Source organism: Lygodium microphyllum, chromosome 2 (assembly GCF_053477565.2).
Source record: "Lygodium microphyllum isolate KBCC chromosome 2, Lygodium_microphyllum_v1.1.10, whole genome shotgun sequence".
In the NCBI taxonomy this organism is placed as follows: domain Eukaryota; kingdom Viridiplantae; phylum Streptophyta; class Polypodiopsida; order Schizaeales; family Lygodiaceae; genus Lygodium; species Lygodium microphyllum.
The window spans coordinates 166,676,659-166,692,213 of NC_141136.1; the positions used below are offsets into that span (position 1 = coordinate 166,676,659).

Consider the following 15,555-nt stretch of genomic DNA (forward strand, 5'->3'; position numbering starts at 1 on the left):
GCGAAAGTCTATCATAACTAACCACCATTTAGTTTACATCATTTTATCATATTGGAAATTGTGCTTACTTGCACTCTAGTATGTTTTTGAACGAATAAGTTGCACGGGAGATTTCGCATTCATGCACACAAAAAGAAGAAGCCAGGACCTTATTGATTATGCTCGTAATACTTTAGATTATGCACTAACATTAGCATGCTTAAAAATGGGTTGTTAAAACACTTATCCATATTCGTCGATTAAGCAGAAAGCGTACTTTTTTCTTTGCATCACAAAACTTGTGAAATTGGAAAGGTAGAAGTGACGGTTTGAATCAAGTACATGAAATTCCTGAATTGCTACGATGACATTTAAGTATATCTAGGCCATTGCAAGACTAAAACAGGTATTAGGCCCTTATAAACCTTTAGATGGGAGTGTTCGCTTTTGCCTTAGGATTGATAACTTCACGTCCTCCACTCAAAAGAAAAAAAAAATACAAGTCTCTATTTGTGTTTTGCATAAGTGCATTGAAATGAATTCCCAAAAGCAAAGGCCTGCATTGCAGCATTGTATTGTCTAGGAAAGATATGCCTCCAAATTGCGTGGCATCATGATTAGCTTTAGTTGCGCTGCTAGGGATTCATCATGAAGATAACTATAAATCGCACTTACGAAATACTAAAATTTGTTCAAGAGCCGTTCAATAAAAATGAACCCTATACACGCAAGGATAGGGCTAAACTCAACTTATTTAGGGTTTTGAAGAAATTAAGCCAATCTACTGTTACTTCATAGGGGGATGGAATGAAGAAATCCCTATCCTTCGGAGGATATTGAAAATTACTGCTAAGTCAAGAAGGACAAACGTTAGGGTCAAGAGAGGTACCCTACCTTAGCAGATGTCTCGAGCACTGACGTGCTTTTTTGTTTGTGCTTGTAAATTTAGAAACATTGCTTCTATAATAAAAGAAAAGAAAAGGAAAAAAAAAGAGATTGTGTAACCCCAAACTCATAAATGAGTATAGTGAATCAGGTTGAACTTTTGGAGGGTGCGCCAAACCACCCCCAGCTGGCCGCCAACCCTAGCCAAGGGGGTTCTAAATAGCCGTGACGGGAACATGGACCGAACCCGCCACGAGAGGTCTCTCTGCGGATTGGTTTGAACGTAGGAGGATGGTTGGATGCTAGGGGGGGCTCTGATTGTAAATTCCCTGCCTTCGGGTCCTACTCAAATGATCAGCGTGACTCGGGATAGATTCTCGAGGGGCCCTTGTTACTAGTGTAAGGCGGAAACTTGGTGGAAATAAAGTGCATCCTTACGGATTGCGAATATTGTCCGTTTTGAACAATATTTGTAACTCTGATAATTTGCTAATATTAAGTATTTCTGGGGAATTTGTTCGAATTTGTTTTCATGTCAATCCCATAAGATTACGTGAACGAACCCTGTCCTCTAAAAAGGCTAATTAAGGAAGCTGTTTTTACATGTCACACTTAAAAGTGATAGGGCTAATTAGATAACTGAAGTACGCCAAGTGAGGGAAGCGGGAGGGCGGAACCCCGGATAGGTCTATTCTACGGCAAGGTGGTCCCAGAGAACTGGGAGGCTTCTCACAAGGTTTTACTTGACAACCGATGCTTAAAAATCGTTAGGCTAGAACCATGACTCATGCCGTTTTAGGGGACCGGAATGGGACTATGCCCTATGGGTAGAGAGGTGGAGTGCCGCATCCCTCTTGTTTCCCATCCTCTTTGAACCAAGTGCGGCATGGGTCTGCTTCGGCTTGGTTATCTTTGCGCAAAGTAGGATGTCCAAAACCAACGTTAGAATGCTGTCAGGAGACCTTGACTACTAGGGACTCAAGTTCAAGTTGATCCTAGTGGGTTTGGCCGCAAATATTTCGTTGCGAGACGAACTCGAGAAACCCCAGGCGACAAACCCCGTGACATTCCATGGGAGTACTGGGCGGCGTCGCTTAGACTTATCTCTCGACGGACCGCTAAAAACATGATTGGACAGCCGATAGGCGGGCACGTTACAGCTGTGTGTGAGGAGCTAGTCGTGGCCCCCCTGCGGTCCCCCTCTCATTCGTCTTTGGACCTGTGTGAAGCCGTCAGCGTCCACGTGCGCCCTTGTCGGTGGAGTCGCCTTGCCTTTGAAATGCGTACAATTTGCTGCCTGATGCCCAAAGTTGTGGCTGCGCATGCATTGCTCTGTTTGCCCAGTCACAATGACCTATTGCCTAAAGAAGTGACCTCTTGCCTCAATCTCGAGAAACTTTGATATACTCTTTGTGTCTTTCACGGCCACTTGTACCTTTGGGACTCCTGCAGCTGTCACTGCATACGCGGAGGCAGGAAGAACTGTGCCAAAGAGCCGTCCAAAGTCCTTCACTAACTGGCGGTACTCTATCGCCAGTCTCCACTAATTCATGAGCTGCGTCCGCAGAGGTGAGTCAAACCATGAAGATCCCTCGGCCCATGAGGACTGCCTCTACGATTTGCGTTGTGCCAAAGCGTAGCGTGGAGTGTAGCCAACCCCACAGTTGGGCCCTCGATGGGGAGTGTCCAATGACCTGATCGTTGTTTCTTTCAACTCTAGCTTTGTGGCACGGACGGCTGAGAGTTGTTTCTCAGAGAGGATGATACGCAAGGTGTTTGACTGGGGGGCACTCGCAGAATGCGTCGGTGTCTGACCAAAGGTTTTCATTGCGTGTTCCTGTTGGGAACCTACCTATCATGTTGTTGTGCTGCTCCGGGGGGGAGGGGAGTTGCTACAAGGGGAGGGAGTAATTGGTGGTGGGGGGGGGGAGTCGTTGGCAAGGACACGGGGGAGGAGAGGAAATTGCTGTTTTTCTAATAGTGGTGTGACTGTCTGGCCGGGCCTCAAGGCGGAAGAGGCGAGGGAGCGTGCGGGGAGGGGGGGGGGGAAATAGGCGGGGGATTGGTAAAGGGAAAAGGCAGTGGGGTGTGGGCAGTTAGGGGCAACTGGAGGTGGAGGGGGGGGGGGAGCAAAAATTGTTGTTTTCCAAATAGTGATATGACCGTCTGGCTGGGCCTCAAGGCGGGGGAGCGTGCGAGGGGGGGAGGAACGGGTGGGGGGTTGGTAAGGGAAAAGGCAAGGGAGGCGCGGGCAGTCATGGGGGGAAAGGCGGAGCGTTGGCGGGTGCAGGGTATGATTGGGGGTGGGCGGGGGGGCTCAAGGCAGGCGGCGGGCACAGGGCTGGGGAGGGGGACTGTCGAGCGGGGGGAGGGGGGGGAATTGTTGAGCGGGAGGGGGGAGGTCTGACGAGAGGGCGCAGGGCGGGGGGGGGGGGGAGGACTGGCACAGGGCGCAAGGGGGGGGATATGCGCAGGTGAGAGGAGGGGAGGACTTGCGCAGGCGGCCATTTAGTCGGAGATGGGGGGCAGCGACGCGACGCGATGGCGGGAGTTTCTATTCCTTAATGATTCAGCTAGCAACTCTTAAAAAGAACATTGATGAGGATGAGGCAATAGCAGTGCTACTTGCCAGTGTTAGTCAGGAACCATATGAGAACCTTGTTTCAACACTAAGTAATGTTCCCAGTCTCTCACTTAAAGATATTGAGCACTCTCTTCTTGATGAAGAGAACAAACAGAAAAACAAGAATGCAAAAGATGGTATTCCATCATCTAGGGAAAATCTCTTATACACCAAAGGAGCTGTGGACCCAAAGGAAGAGGTCGAGGATTCAACACTGACAATAAAAGTCGGATGACATGTCATTATTGTGGTAAGATTGGCCATATTGCTAGTGAATGTTTTCACAAGAAAAGAGGACAACAGATGCAAAATGACCACCACCAAAGTCAATTCATGAATGAAGAAGATGCTTTTGCTACCATTAATAACTTTGACAGATCGTTCTAAGGAATTTGTTCCCATAGTGGATTTGCTTTGTAAAAACCCTTGCTAAAGATGTAAAGTCTCAAGCTTTAACTTGACTAGGTTGCCTATGAGCTAGTCTCCCAGGCCATGTTATCATGTTGGGGGGGGGGCGGGGGGGGTGGGGAGGGCGCAAAAGCCAACAAGTGTAGGGACTCATCATTTGAGGGGGGGTGTTGAGAAATAACAAACGATGTATGCTCCAAGAAGAGATGTGCTGAATCCCATATGCATAGTGAGGATAGTGGAGAAACTCGAAAGCTATAAAAGCATATACTTGGTTCTTTTTTTAATGCAATGCTATTGTATTTTGTACTTAGAGTCTGTAACTCTATTCACTCAAGATTGTGTTTATGAGTCCAAGCTAATCTATCTTGGAACCTAATTCACTTGAGTGAAAGTTTGTGTCTAGTCATCAGTCTTCTTTATGTCTCTTGCTTACGAGTTCAAGCCTCCATAGCTAAACTATGTTCAAGATCCATGTTTGTCAACATATACAAAGCTCTATCAAATTATACTCGAACTCTTCTTCCACATAGATACTAACCTTAATAGGTTTAGGATCTTTTGATCTATTCAAGTTAACTTCTTAGGCCTTATCTTCAAACACTCTTGCAGAACTTCTCATGGTATGCTCATATCTTTGTTCAACCTAAATGATAGCTTGCCACCCTTCTTCTTGAACATTTAGACAATTTTAGACTCTCTACAAACCAAGATACTTCATTATTCTGAAACTGGACTCTATTTTATTGCTTAGGAGCTTCCTCATTAACTACAGAATCTGAAATAATATCATCCACTTGAGTTCATAAAATTTTCTGCACTTGTGAATACTCTGCAAGGTGCAGTCTTGATTAGTCTTGAATTGATAAATGAAACTGTTTGCTGATCAAGAATTCTATTTCTTGCATTGATAGGCTGCCCTTGATAGCCATGAATAATGTTGTCCACATCTATCTCAAATACCAACACAATAGAAGGTTTTTCCCGAAGGAATAACTCCTCACCATCCTCTACTTCATCAACGAAGTTGATAGTTTGTGCCACTAGGGGTCTAGGCTTATTCTTCAAGGTGACCTTATTTATTATTAATAATTTGATCTCTTTCAAGCCTTGACAAATACAAATATAATTAGCACACCAATCCTATCTTAACTTAGCTAGCTTAAACCTTGGTCTGCCCAAAAGCATATGATAAGATTCCATGAGCTCTTGTCATTCTCAAAACCAAAAAGCTAACCTTGAACTTAAAACTTGCAACCCTGATTTGCTGAATTTTCAATATTCCTAGTGGTTGCAATTGTCTTTGATCAAGAATCTTGACCTGAAAAGGGTAGGTAGTAATTCACTCTGCTTACTAGCCAAGTATGTTTTTCCAGGACGTTTACCTATGATTCTCCATCCAAAAAGATATCATTATACTTTTTGCATATTCCTGTGGAGACTTTATAATCCACCGCTTCCTTCTTGAGTAGCAACCACTAGCTTGACAATAATGAACTTGCTGAAACTGTGCATTTACTCTCAAGAATATCTTGCTACTTCTGATGAATCCTTGGGAGAAGTTTCTCCTTGAATCTTGGAATTGAGTCCAATATTTGCTCTAGTGTTAATTGCAAAGAACACCTTGCCAAAGCCTGCAGCAACATCTTAGAATCTCTTTCCTAAATATTTCCTAAACTTATTTATTCAGGTTGATCATTTTCTTAATCTAGATTCAAGCTTTCCTGCCACACCTAATCACCAAAAACTTCATGTTGTTACTTCTTGTCAATTAATTTTCTTTTGATCTTGAACTTCTTGTCACTGCCAGTACGAGGGATTCTTTAGGGCATTCCTCCATCTTAATACAATAAGAACAATTACATTGCACATGTATACTATTGACATTTAGGTTGCTTGACAATTTTTCCTCCTCTTCATACTTCTCCAAATGGTGACAATCCCCTCTTGAAATAGTAGTTGCATCATTATGATGCTACCTTTGCTCATTTGGTCAAGTAATTCAATCAAGATTGCTCCTACTAGGGTAGGTGATTGCTGTTGATGAGGTGCTCTTACAAGTCTTTCATCATTGTAGTTCCTTACTATTGGCATTTCTCTTTAAGTCCTATGCCTTGCCCATAAGTCACAATTGGGTCCCACGAAGTGTGCTTGACCTCCACAATAATGGCATGCCCTTGTTTGTGCTTTCTGCTACTATCCTTGAAAAGTATTCCATGGCTGTCTTGCCAAAATCCTTCTTGGTTCCCTAAAATCTCTTCGAGATGCAGTGTTGGGAATAATCTAATTTACTGTAGCTGGCTATTGCAACCTCACCCTTGGCTGTATAATGGGTACTTACTGGGCTCCCCGAACATTGGGGCTATACCAATATCCCCCTGTTTCACGACCATTCCTCTTGCTTATCTCACAAAACTTTTCCTTTCTCTGTGTCCTAGAACATTGAGGCTAATTGGTCCCCTAGTTTCATGACCATTCCTTTGGCGTATCTCACAAAACTTTTCCTTTCTCTGTGTTCTAGACAATACCAAACCTTTGAGCTTTTGCTTGATTTTTTGTCAAGCTTGCTATCTTCAAACCTCTCACTCTCTCTGCCCTCCCCCCTTTTTCTACTCTTTTTGGAATCTTTGCTTGAACTTGCTTTTCTCTTCTTTCTGTGTCTCCTCTTACTACTCTAGTTCTCTAACTCACTTGACTCAGCTTCAGAATCTAATTCAGAACCACTTCTTTCATCTTTACTTTCACTATTAGAGTTAGAGTCTTCCTATGAATTCAAAGAATCCTCATCCCTTGCCCATACATAATGCCAGAATACTCACAAAGGTCCATAACTTAACCCATAGATTATTAGAATGAGATAGCAACCAGCAAATACATTTCAGAAAACGACTATAGAAATTCAAGAAACATCACAAATAGCAGAGAGAAAGCGTAGTCCTGATCATTCTTGCATTACTCCATCACAGAAACTAGTACATCATGATTAGTTGATTAAGAACAACCAACTATCAGAGCGAATATAAGGACTGCTTTGCACCTAAACTACATACAAGTAAATATACTAAGGTTATGCAGTGGTAATCCAAGCCCTAATAGAAACACAATCTTCTAGGAAGAGGATATTGGAGAAGACACTAGTGATGAAGGATAGCAAGTAGAGGCAGTAAAACACAATCCTCAGGAGCTGTCAGTGAAGAAGGTAAGTTGCTTTTCAGTAGTCAGGGAGAGTCCAGCAGGGAAAGACATAGGTGTGACAGCTGATTCTGAGCTCCAATCAGTAGCAGGCTGAGGAATACTGCTGGTTGGTGTGATCAGGCCCTGAAACGCAGCAAGGAAGCTGACCAGAGCTCCTGCAGTAACTCTTACTACTGCAAAACAAAAATCAGGACTGAAAGTCTGCAGGTTGCCATGGGTTGAAAAGGAGTCACCAGCATGTGGATGACGGTCACCAGTCTACAGCAGACGAGGTAACAGCTGGGCGGACAGATCTGAAGCAAAAACACAGCCCTAATGATGTCCTCTGTATTGGGGTGTGGATAGCAGTGCAGAGTGCTTAGGAGTGAATCTTCTCATGAAGAATGAATGAGAGTAGGGAATGGTTGCAAGGACCGACCCTATTTCTAGGAAAATTGGGTATTTGTCCTGCTGTGTGTAATAGATGCCAATTAACACAAATAAAGCCTTTCCGTGGCTGTAAATGGAGACCAAAATTAGGAATTAATGCACTAGAATTAAATGTTAATGCATCTGGCTATGAGAAACACGGAGATACAACAGAAGCAAGCAATTAAGCACGGAAAAGAAGAAGGAAGTCATCCTTCAAGATGAATTATAAATGACACACGTATTTGGCTCCCTGCAAAACAAAATCTCTAACATCTCAAGTGAAAAAAATTTCATACCCTCTTCCTGCTGCATTAGCAGATAACCAGCCACAAATCTGCTACCCGCTTCCAATCAGCAGCATGACATGCAACAAGAACATACAGATGGGAGTTGCAACAATAAATATTCATTAGTATGAATATAAGCACTTGTAAAGGACATTGTAAATACAGCACAGTTAGTTTTGTTAATGTGAAACATCTAATGGAATTGCCTCGAAGTTCCTTCTTTAGATCCCAAAGCATCTCCAGCTGATGATATCCTACACCTTTCCGTAGAGGATTGTCTTTCTTTACTACTCGAGCAGAGAGCACCGTCAATACTTCTAAGTGATTGTTTCACATCATATGACTTTACTTCATCTGAACATGTCAGTAGAGATGTTTCTGAGGCATTAGACATGCAGCATGAATCAAATGATTGTTCATCTGTGTTGTGCACTAGGTCTTGAAAAACATTAGATAGCGATAGCAACCCAATGGGTTTACAATCTAAAACTTCTTCGGGCAGATCATGTGCAGTTATCCAGGTCGCCATCTGTTGCTGGACAGAGGATACCACTACTCCATCTTGTGGGGTTCCTTTTTGGCAAACAAATCATGTAAGTTACAACCATGATACTTCCTTCAAGTACAGATAAATCAGTTCAAACAACTCATCCTGAAGAAACTCAAGATTAACAAAAGTAGGGTGACATTAACAAGATGATTCAAAAACTTTTGAACATGTGCTACAATATCAGTTTAAACAACTTATCCTGAAGAAACTCAAGATTAACAAAAGTAGGGTGACATTAACAAGATGATTCCAAAACTTTTGAACATGTGCTACAATATCATGGCTGAAAGAATGGGAGGTAAAAAAAAGAAACATTCTGAGGCCTATGATGCATTTGATCAAAATTTTACCAAGAGAAATTCGTGACAACTAGAAGAAAGCATAGTTCCTCAAGGTCAAATACATCAACATGGTGGCCTAGGTGTGATCAAACAAAGCCAGCACTTAAGACTATGTCATATAGCTTAAACTTTAAAATAGAACACCTTGACCTTTTCTTGCCTCTCTGTAACCAAATTGTGTGTTCCAGACAAGTGTGGTGGACTCAGATACATGTCTTTCTTAGTGCTTAAGGAAGTAGTTTTGACAAACACAGTTCAGCTGTTCAAAAGCAGTTGCAAAAGCAAAAAGTTATGGTAAAAAAGCTAGAACAGAACTACTACTATTGTTGCTGTTGGTAGTGTGGCTTCATGTCTATATGAGTTCTCGTGTAGCGGAGAGCTTGAGAGTGAAGTTGCTCACAGCTCAACAGTGTGGACAATGAGTTCCAATCTATTTATGTGTGACTACATGTGTTAGTTGCCTTCAGTTCATTGTCATTTGTTGAAAGTTTCACCAGATTTGCATTCTGAGTCATGCAAGTTTGCTCAAACATTGCCGACTTCCCAAGCTTCTGGTCTGATCTGCTGCACTTCACCCAAATATGCTATCAATGTGCTCCAGTTTGCTCTATCACTCTTATGCCATGAAAGGAGTGCAGGAATGGTTCAATACTATGAAGGAAGACTAAGTGCAGGAACACTAGTGTGGTATGCTATCAAATTGCTCTGCTTGCTCTATTGCTCTTATGCCATGAAAGAATACTGAATGCAGGAATGGTTCAATACCATGAAAGAAGACTAAATGCAGGAACACTAATATAATGGTGGGAATAGCTGTGCATGCAGCACAGGACAGGAAGACAGGATGAGCTAAGTGTTAGAGGATCAGCTCCTGTTGGGCAGGTTGGACAGCAAAAAGGTTGGGCAGGCAGGTCGGGCCGATCAGCACAGACAGTAGTTGGACAGTGCAGTCGGTCACCTTCATCAGTGTGCGCAGCATTTATTGCTTGTGGGCAGCATGTCGGCCCAGTTTTCCAACCCAAACCTGGTTGCATTTATTGTTTATTTGTAGGCTGCCTTGTGTAGTTGTTATTGTTCAGTCTTGTGTGAGAGATTGTGAGGTTTATTGACGGTAACACGCATGTGCACACACATTATTGTACATATTCTGCTCTCTTTTTTCAGTATTCAGCATTCATCTTCGTCAGAGTTTCTCTCTCTCTCTCTCTCTCTCTCTCCCATTTTGGGTAATGGGTAATTGTAATGGCTGATATGATTGTGCACTCTAGAATAAAAAATGAACGCATTCCAGATAGTCCAATTATGCCAGCAGCCCCAAATGCTCAAAAACTGGAGAGCAATCATCACATGTGGCTGCCCAGAGGCTCTCTCTCTCTCTCAGATTACGAGGTGCAGTGTGGCTCTAGGTCATCATGCATAAACCAGATACAACAAATTCAGCACATACAAAAAGACAAGAGTGCAAGAGGCATGTTGGATCTTGATGTGCCCATCACTGAGGATCAAGAGTTTTGACGAGATTTTGTTGCATGAACCTGGTCCTTTCCTGCCAACGTCTCTAGGACACCGTATTCAAAGAAGTCTCCTAATACCGCAAAAGGGATCGGGTCTTTGATATTCAGCCCGTGAGGAAGAAGGCACATCTATAGGGTGGGAGGTAGAACTTGGGTTCTAGCGATCCCATGGAATGATGACTTTGCCAGCAACATCGAAGGCCAGCTGAGTTCAAGGGTCATGGCCACACGGCAATGACTGGTTCGGTTGCTGCTGCTGCAGTTGCTGTTTGGAGGGCGGTACATCCTTGGCAGGAGTAGGAACTCAGGTAGTAGGCACATCAGAATATTTATCTCAACAACAGGAAAAAGTGCAGAGGGGGTCCTATGAGGAAGAAGGCTTAGTAGGTGCTGTAGACATGGAAGTGTCCTTCGCTTTTCCCTTATTGTACCACAAGCTTCTGTCCATCCGTACGATTTCAAATTTGAGGAGGTGCCAACATTGGAAATCTGGCATTGGATGCCATGAGACAATATGCACCAATTGTTTATCGAAGAAAAGAGGCCGCTCATTAGGAGGAGATCCCATGCCGATACCCAAAGTAGAAAGAAGCACAACCTTGTAGAATCCATGCAGACCAACGAAGGTCTCCTCCACACAATCAGTCTAAAGGATAGATGTCAGCCATTGATGGATTTGGCAAGCAGAGGAATGTTACCAGTGAAGAAGAGAATAACACTTCATTTGTGAAAAGCTGAAAGGAGTGAAGAACCTCCTAAGTATGCACTTGTGTATCCAAAATCTCCTCCGCACAAGCAAGAATAGCTTGATTGTTAATTCTCAACAAATTCCTACAAAAGAGAATTCACAAACTCAAGCAACTGTTCCCAGTTAGGTTCTTGCATATCCTACCAAGTAGAGGCCACCTGAGCATACGAGTGAGGCAGAGAGTTAGCTAAATCTGGGGCCTTGGAAGTAGAAGGAAATTCACAAGAAAGATGCTTGCTGCGTTTGACAGATGGCTGAATATCAGGGGGGTGAAGCCATCTTGTCGGTGCAGGGCACTAGGTCTTTTTCCACTGTATCCTCTTCCACATCCATGTCCGGATCTGAGGCTGTAACAGGCTGATCCATTTCATCTCTAGGCAGGCCCACTATCAAGGAATGGGGCTTGTCGGCAAGTCATTCTCTGTTTGGCAGGCAGAGCAGGCCTGCAGTGCAGGCGATGCTCAAAACAGATACACATAGGTAGTAATCCTCCGGGCGGTTTCTTGCAGGTGGCTCTGGTGGACGGACAGCAGGGTCAATGGCACTGTGTAGGGTAGTGGGACAGGAACGCAAAGCTGTCTCCCACTCTATCAGGATAGGGCAAGATGACAGCAAGCGTGCAAGGACAGCACGAAGTCAGTTGGCGCATAGGGTACAAGATGAAGGGTCAGCAGCAAGTGCACATGAACAAGGCCAGGCAGGTGGCATGCAGGGCAGGAGCCATCGCACTCAGCTCTCTCTCTCTCTCTCTCTCTCAATGGGTAATTATATTGATTACGAAAAAAGTACATTATATCAAGATTACAAAGTGTAGGTTGGCTCTAGGCCTCATGTATAAAGCAAATACAACGGATTCAACAAGTGCAAGAAGATGAAAGTGGAAAAGGCACCCCAAGACTAGACAGACATAGAGAATTGAGAGCTTTGACGAGATTTGGCCGCATGGGCTTGGGCCATAGCTACCAATGTCTCCAATACGCCATCTTCAAAGAAATCCCCTAGCACTTCAAAGGGATTGGGCCCTTGGTGTTCACCCTGTGAGGAAAAGGGTGTAATTCCATGGAGTGATGACTCTATCGGCAGCATCAAAAGCCAACTAAGTTGGAGGGTCATGGGCATGTGGTGATGATTGGAACAGTTGCTGATGTTGTTGTTGGGCTTTGGGGCCGACATGTCCTTGACAATAGTAGGGACTTGAGTCTTAGGCGCAACCGAGGATTTACCTTGGCGATGCAAACAAGTGCGGAGGGAGTCTTGTGAAGGAGGAGGGTCAGCAGGTAGTATGGGGACAGAAGTCTCCTTAGCCTTTGCTTTGTTGTATCGGGCCACCCTTGGGTGTCCAAGTCTACAAAAGTAGTGGGTTGCTTGCCTTCGTACTAACTGGGTTGAATAGTTTGTTGCTCAATAGAGTGAGTGGACATCTTGTGGTCCCTATCCATGGGCTGATCCACCAAGGCACTCTTGTGCTCTAGACATTCGCCCATGAAATGATCGAGTTGACCATACGAGAAGTGGCTAGCAAAAGTACCCCACTTGAGTCAAAACCAAAGAGGCCGCATACCCGTGCAATTGAGGTGCAAATAGTTGTGGGCTGCTTCGTGTTGTCACTATCCCATAGTGAGCACAATCTATTTTTGTCAGTTGCCTTTACCATTGTGTCATGGAGAAGGGCCTAGTAAACAGCTGGGCAATTCTCCATTTCCACCCATACAGGACATTGTTGCTTCAATAAAGATTGGAATTCTGGCAATGGACACCATGAGACAATATGCACCAACTGTTTCGCAAAAAAGAGGGACTACTTTTGGAGGAGATCACGGGCCAAAGTTGAGTGAAGGACAACCTCAAAAAATCCACGCGAACTAGCGAATATCTCCTCCACACTGTCAATATGAAGAATAGAGGTTAGCCAATGGCGGATCTTGGTAAGCACGAGAATCCCACCCGTGAAGAAGAGAATGACACCTAGCTCATGAAAAGCTGAAAAAGAGTGAAGAACCTAATGCGTTGGCACTTTTGTGTCTAGAACGTCCTCTGCCAGGCAGGGATAGCTCGATGACTATGCTCAGCATATTCATCTAGAAGGGAGTTCACAAACTCAAGCAACTATTCCTAGTCTCGGCTCTTCCAAATCCTACAAAGCAACAACCACCTAAGCATACGAGCAAGGTAGAGAATCACCCATGTCAAAGGCCTCAAGAACAGCATTAAACTCATCGTGAAGATGCTTGTTGCATTTGACAAATGATTGGACATCAAGGTGGGGCGAAGCCACCTCATCGATGCACATTACCATGACTTCTTCTTCAGCTACATCTTCTTCTACTTCCATGTTTGAACCCAGGGTTGCAATGGGCCCATAGTAGGTGGATGCAAGTTCTTCATAAAAGAGCAAGGCCGTTAGGTCATTGTCCCTCCATCTCTCACAGCCTTCCTTGCCCCAACACACGATCGGCAAAGCAAACTTGTAAAGTCCTTGTGGCATGCAGTTGGGGCTAGTTGACAAAGAATAGTGCACACAGGAGAATTAACAACCAACCTTGAGTAGGGTGGCCTACACAGACATGAAAGATAATGGGGTGACGGCCCCATAAGCAGGGCGACCTTGGTGAGTAGATAGGAAGGCAAGTAGCCACGTGTAGGAAGGCAAGGTGGCTCCTTATGTAGGCCATGCAAAGTTCCACAGCAGTTGCTAGACGCAAACAAGCCATGATTAGTCTGCAGCTATTGAGCAGATTGCATGTGCTTTGGTATCATTTTGTACTCATTAGCTATGTATTGTTTATTGTGCATTTTCCATTTAGTTAGTCATAACATTAGACGACAACTATCTTGGGACTTCAGAAAATTCTGTGACTTTTTCAAATGTAATATTTTGGTCTCATAGGCCGATTTGGCATTTTGTAGATGCTAATCTCTCTCTCTCTCTCTCTCTCTCTCTCTCTCTCTCTCTCTCTCTCTCGTGTCTGCTTGTTAGCTCCTACCTGTCGGCCTTGCTGTTAGCTCCCTCGCCATCCCCTAGCCCCTCGTCGCTTGCTTTATTTGCGCCGCCTCATGGTCTGCAATGCCAACCTCTCCCGCCATCCATCAGCTCCCCACCCACCACCTTTGCAACCCCTAGTTCCCTGTTGCCATCTCCTAGTCCCACAATCCCTCTTGTTACAGATAGTAAGCTTGTCATGAAAATGGTTGTTCTTCACATACATTGAAATGGTTGTCCTCTACTCTAAACTCTGAATCAAGCCCCGTGCCCCCCCCCCCCCCCCCCCCCCCCACCCACCCACAGGCCCAACACAACAAGATGGAGTTTGCCCTCGAAATGGAGGTCTAGATAGAGCAAATGATTACCAATGCCATCAACAAAGTCAAGGAGTATGACAACGGACTGAGCATAGTGAACATGTAGTTGAACGATAAGATTAAAAAGCTAGAAGTGAAGATAGAGCCCAAGACAGGGAGATTCAATCACTTAGGCAGCAATTGACTGAAATTCAGCTCAACCCCAAGCTAGAGAAAGCAGAAATTCAACCTAGCATGACCAAGGAGCTCACCCGCATCAAAGAGGAAGTACAACTCTGAAAAAAGGAGGAGATGACGAAAGAGGCTGTTGCTTGGGTAGAGATGCTCAAGAAGACCCAACAACAAGTAGAGGAGACAGAGCAATGGATTCAAATTGCAAAGAAGGGGAAATACTTAGCACACACACATACAACAACCATAATCAATGACACATTGGAGGAACAAAAAAGGAAAATGAGAGCACTCCATGTTCGGGTGACGGGGTTGAAGATGCATGAAAAAGTGGATGAGGACACCAAGGAGCTATAGACGTTAATGAATATTAAGAAAGACAGGCATGTCTCCACTTGGAGAGTGGGCAAAAAAAGCACAGAAGGGGAGAGCTCAAAAGAGCACGCACTCATTCTCCACTTCCCCACCATGGAGGCTAGGAGAGACTTCCTAGCTCAACGGCTTACATTGAAGGGGACCGGTGTGTTCTTGGGTGATGACCTCACACCAACTCAACTAGCCCACATGAGGAAGTGCATACCAAAAATTAAAGCAGCCAAGAAGGAGGGCGAACTCGCCTTCTACAGAGGAGGGAGAGTGGTAGTCATGGAGAGACCCCACCAATGAAGACCTATGGGACCATCCTTGCAGTGGTAGTTTGGAATTGTAACAAAGCCCTCCAACTGGATGTGGGAGCATTTGAGGAGACATCCAGAGGGAGCGATATAGTGTTCTACTTAGAGACACGTCAAGGACCACATACTGCACTTTAACGGGTGACAGGCTATAGGTGGGAGTCAGCTTGCAAGGAGACATGCACAAATCGCAGTAATTGTGGGTCAGGAGGAGTAGTAGTGTTATTTAGGGAGGAGCTACAACAGATGATCCACATAGTTTGCAGAGATGAGGAGGCCATATACATGTGGTTGAGAGTGTATGTGGTGAGGAACGCACTTTGTCTCATGACATCTTGATATACCCCACCCAAGGGGCAATCACCATATATGGCTTTGGATGAGGATATTTGGGAGTTCTTGAAGGAGGGAGATGTTATCTTGCTAGGAGACCTTAATGCTAAGATAGCTTCCCATTAGGTGTCTTTCT

The 15,555-nt window shown here is 44.4% G+C and overlaps 1 protein-coding gene and 1 long non-coding RNA gene across 3 annotated transcripts in view; one reads left to right on the forward strand and one right to left on the reverse strand.

The window, feature by feature from the left end:
- LOC148040582 (uncharacterized) overlaps positions 1–15,555 on the forward strand; it is a 71,841-nt gene that overhangs the window by 16,857 nt on the left and 39,429 nt on the right. For both annotated transcript variants that reach the window (XR_015695024.1, XR_015695023.1), the window contains exon 2: positions 8,291–8,381. This is a non-coding gene — a long non-coding RNA (uncharacterized LOC148040582). The remainder of the gene's footprint in view (positions 1–8,290; positions 8,382–15,555) is intronic.
- Positions 1–15,555, reverse strand: part of LOC148040583 (uncharacterized) — a 72,720-nt gene that overhangs the window by 16,499 nt on the left and 40,666 nt on the right. Inside the window, exon 16 of the mRNA XM_087701063.1 lies at positions 7,798–8,361. Coding sequence (XP_087557189.1) covers positions 7,982–8,361 — 380 coding nt within the window. The 3' untranslated portion in view covers positions 7,798–7,981. The remainder of the gene's footprint in view (positions 1–7,797; positions 8,362–15,555) is intronic.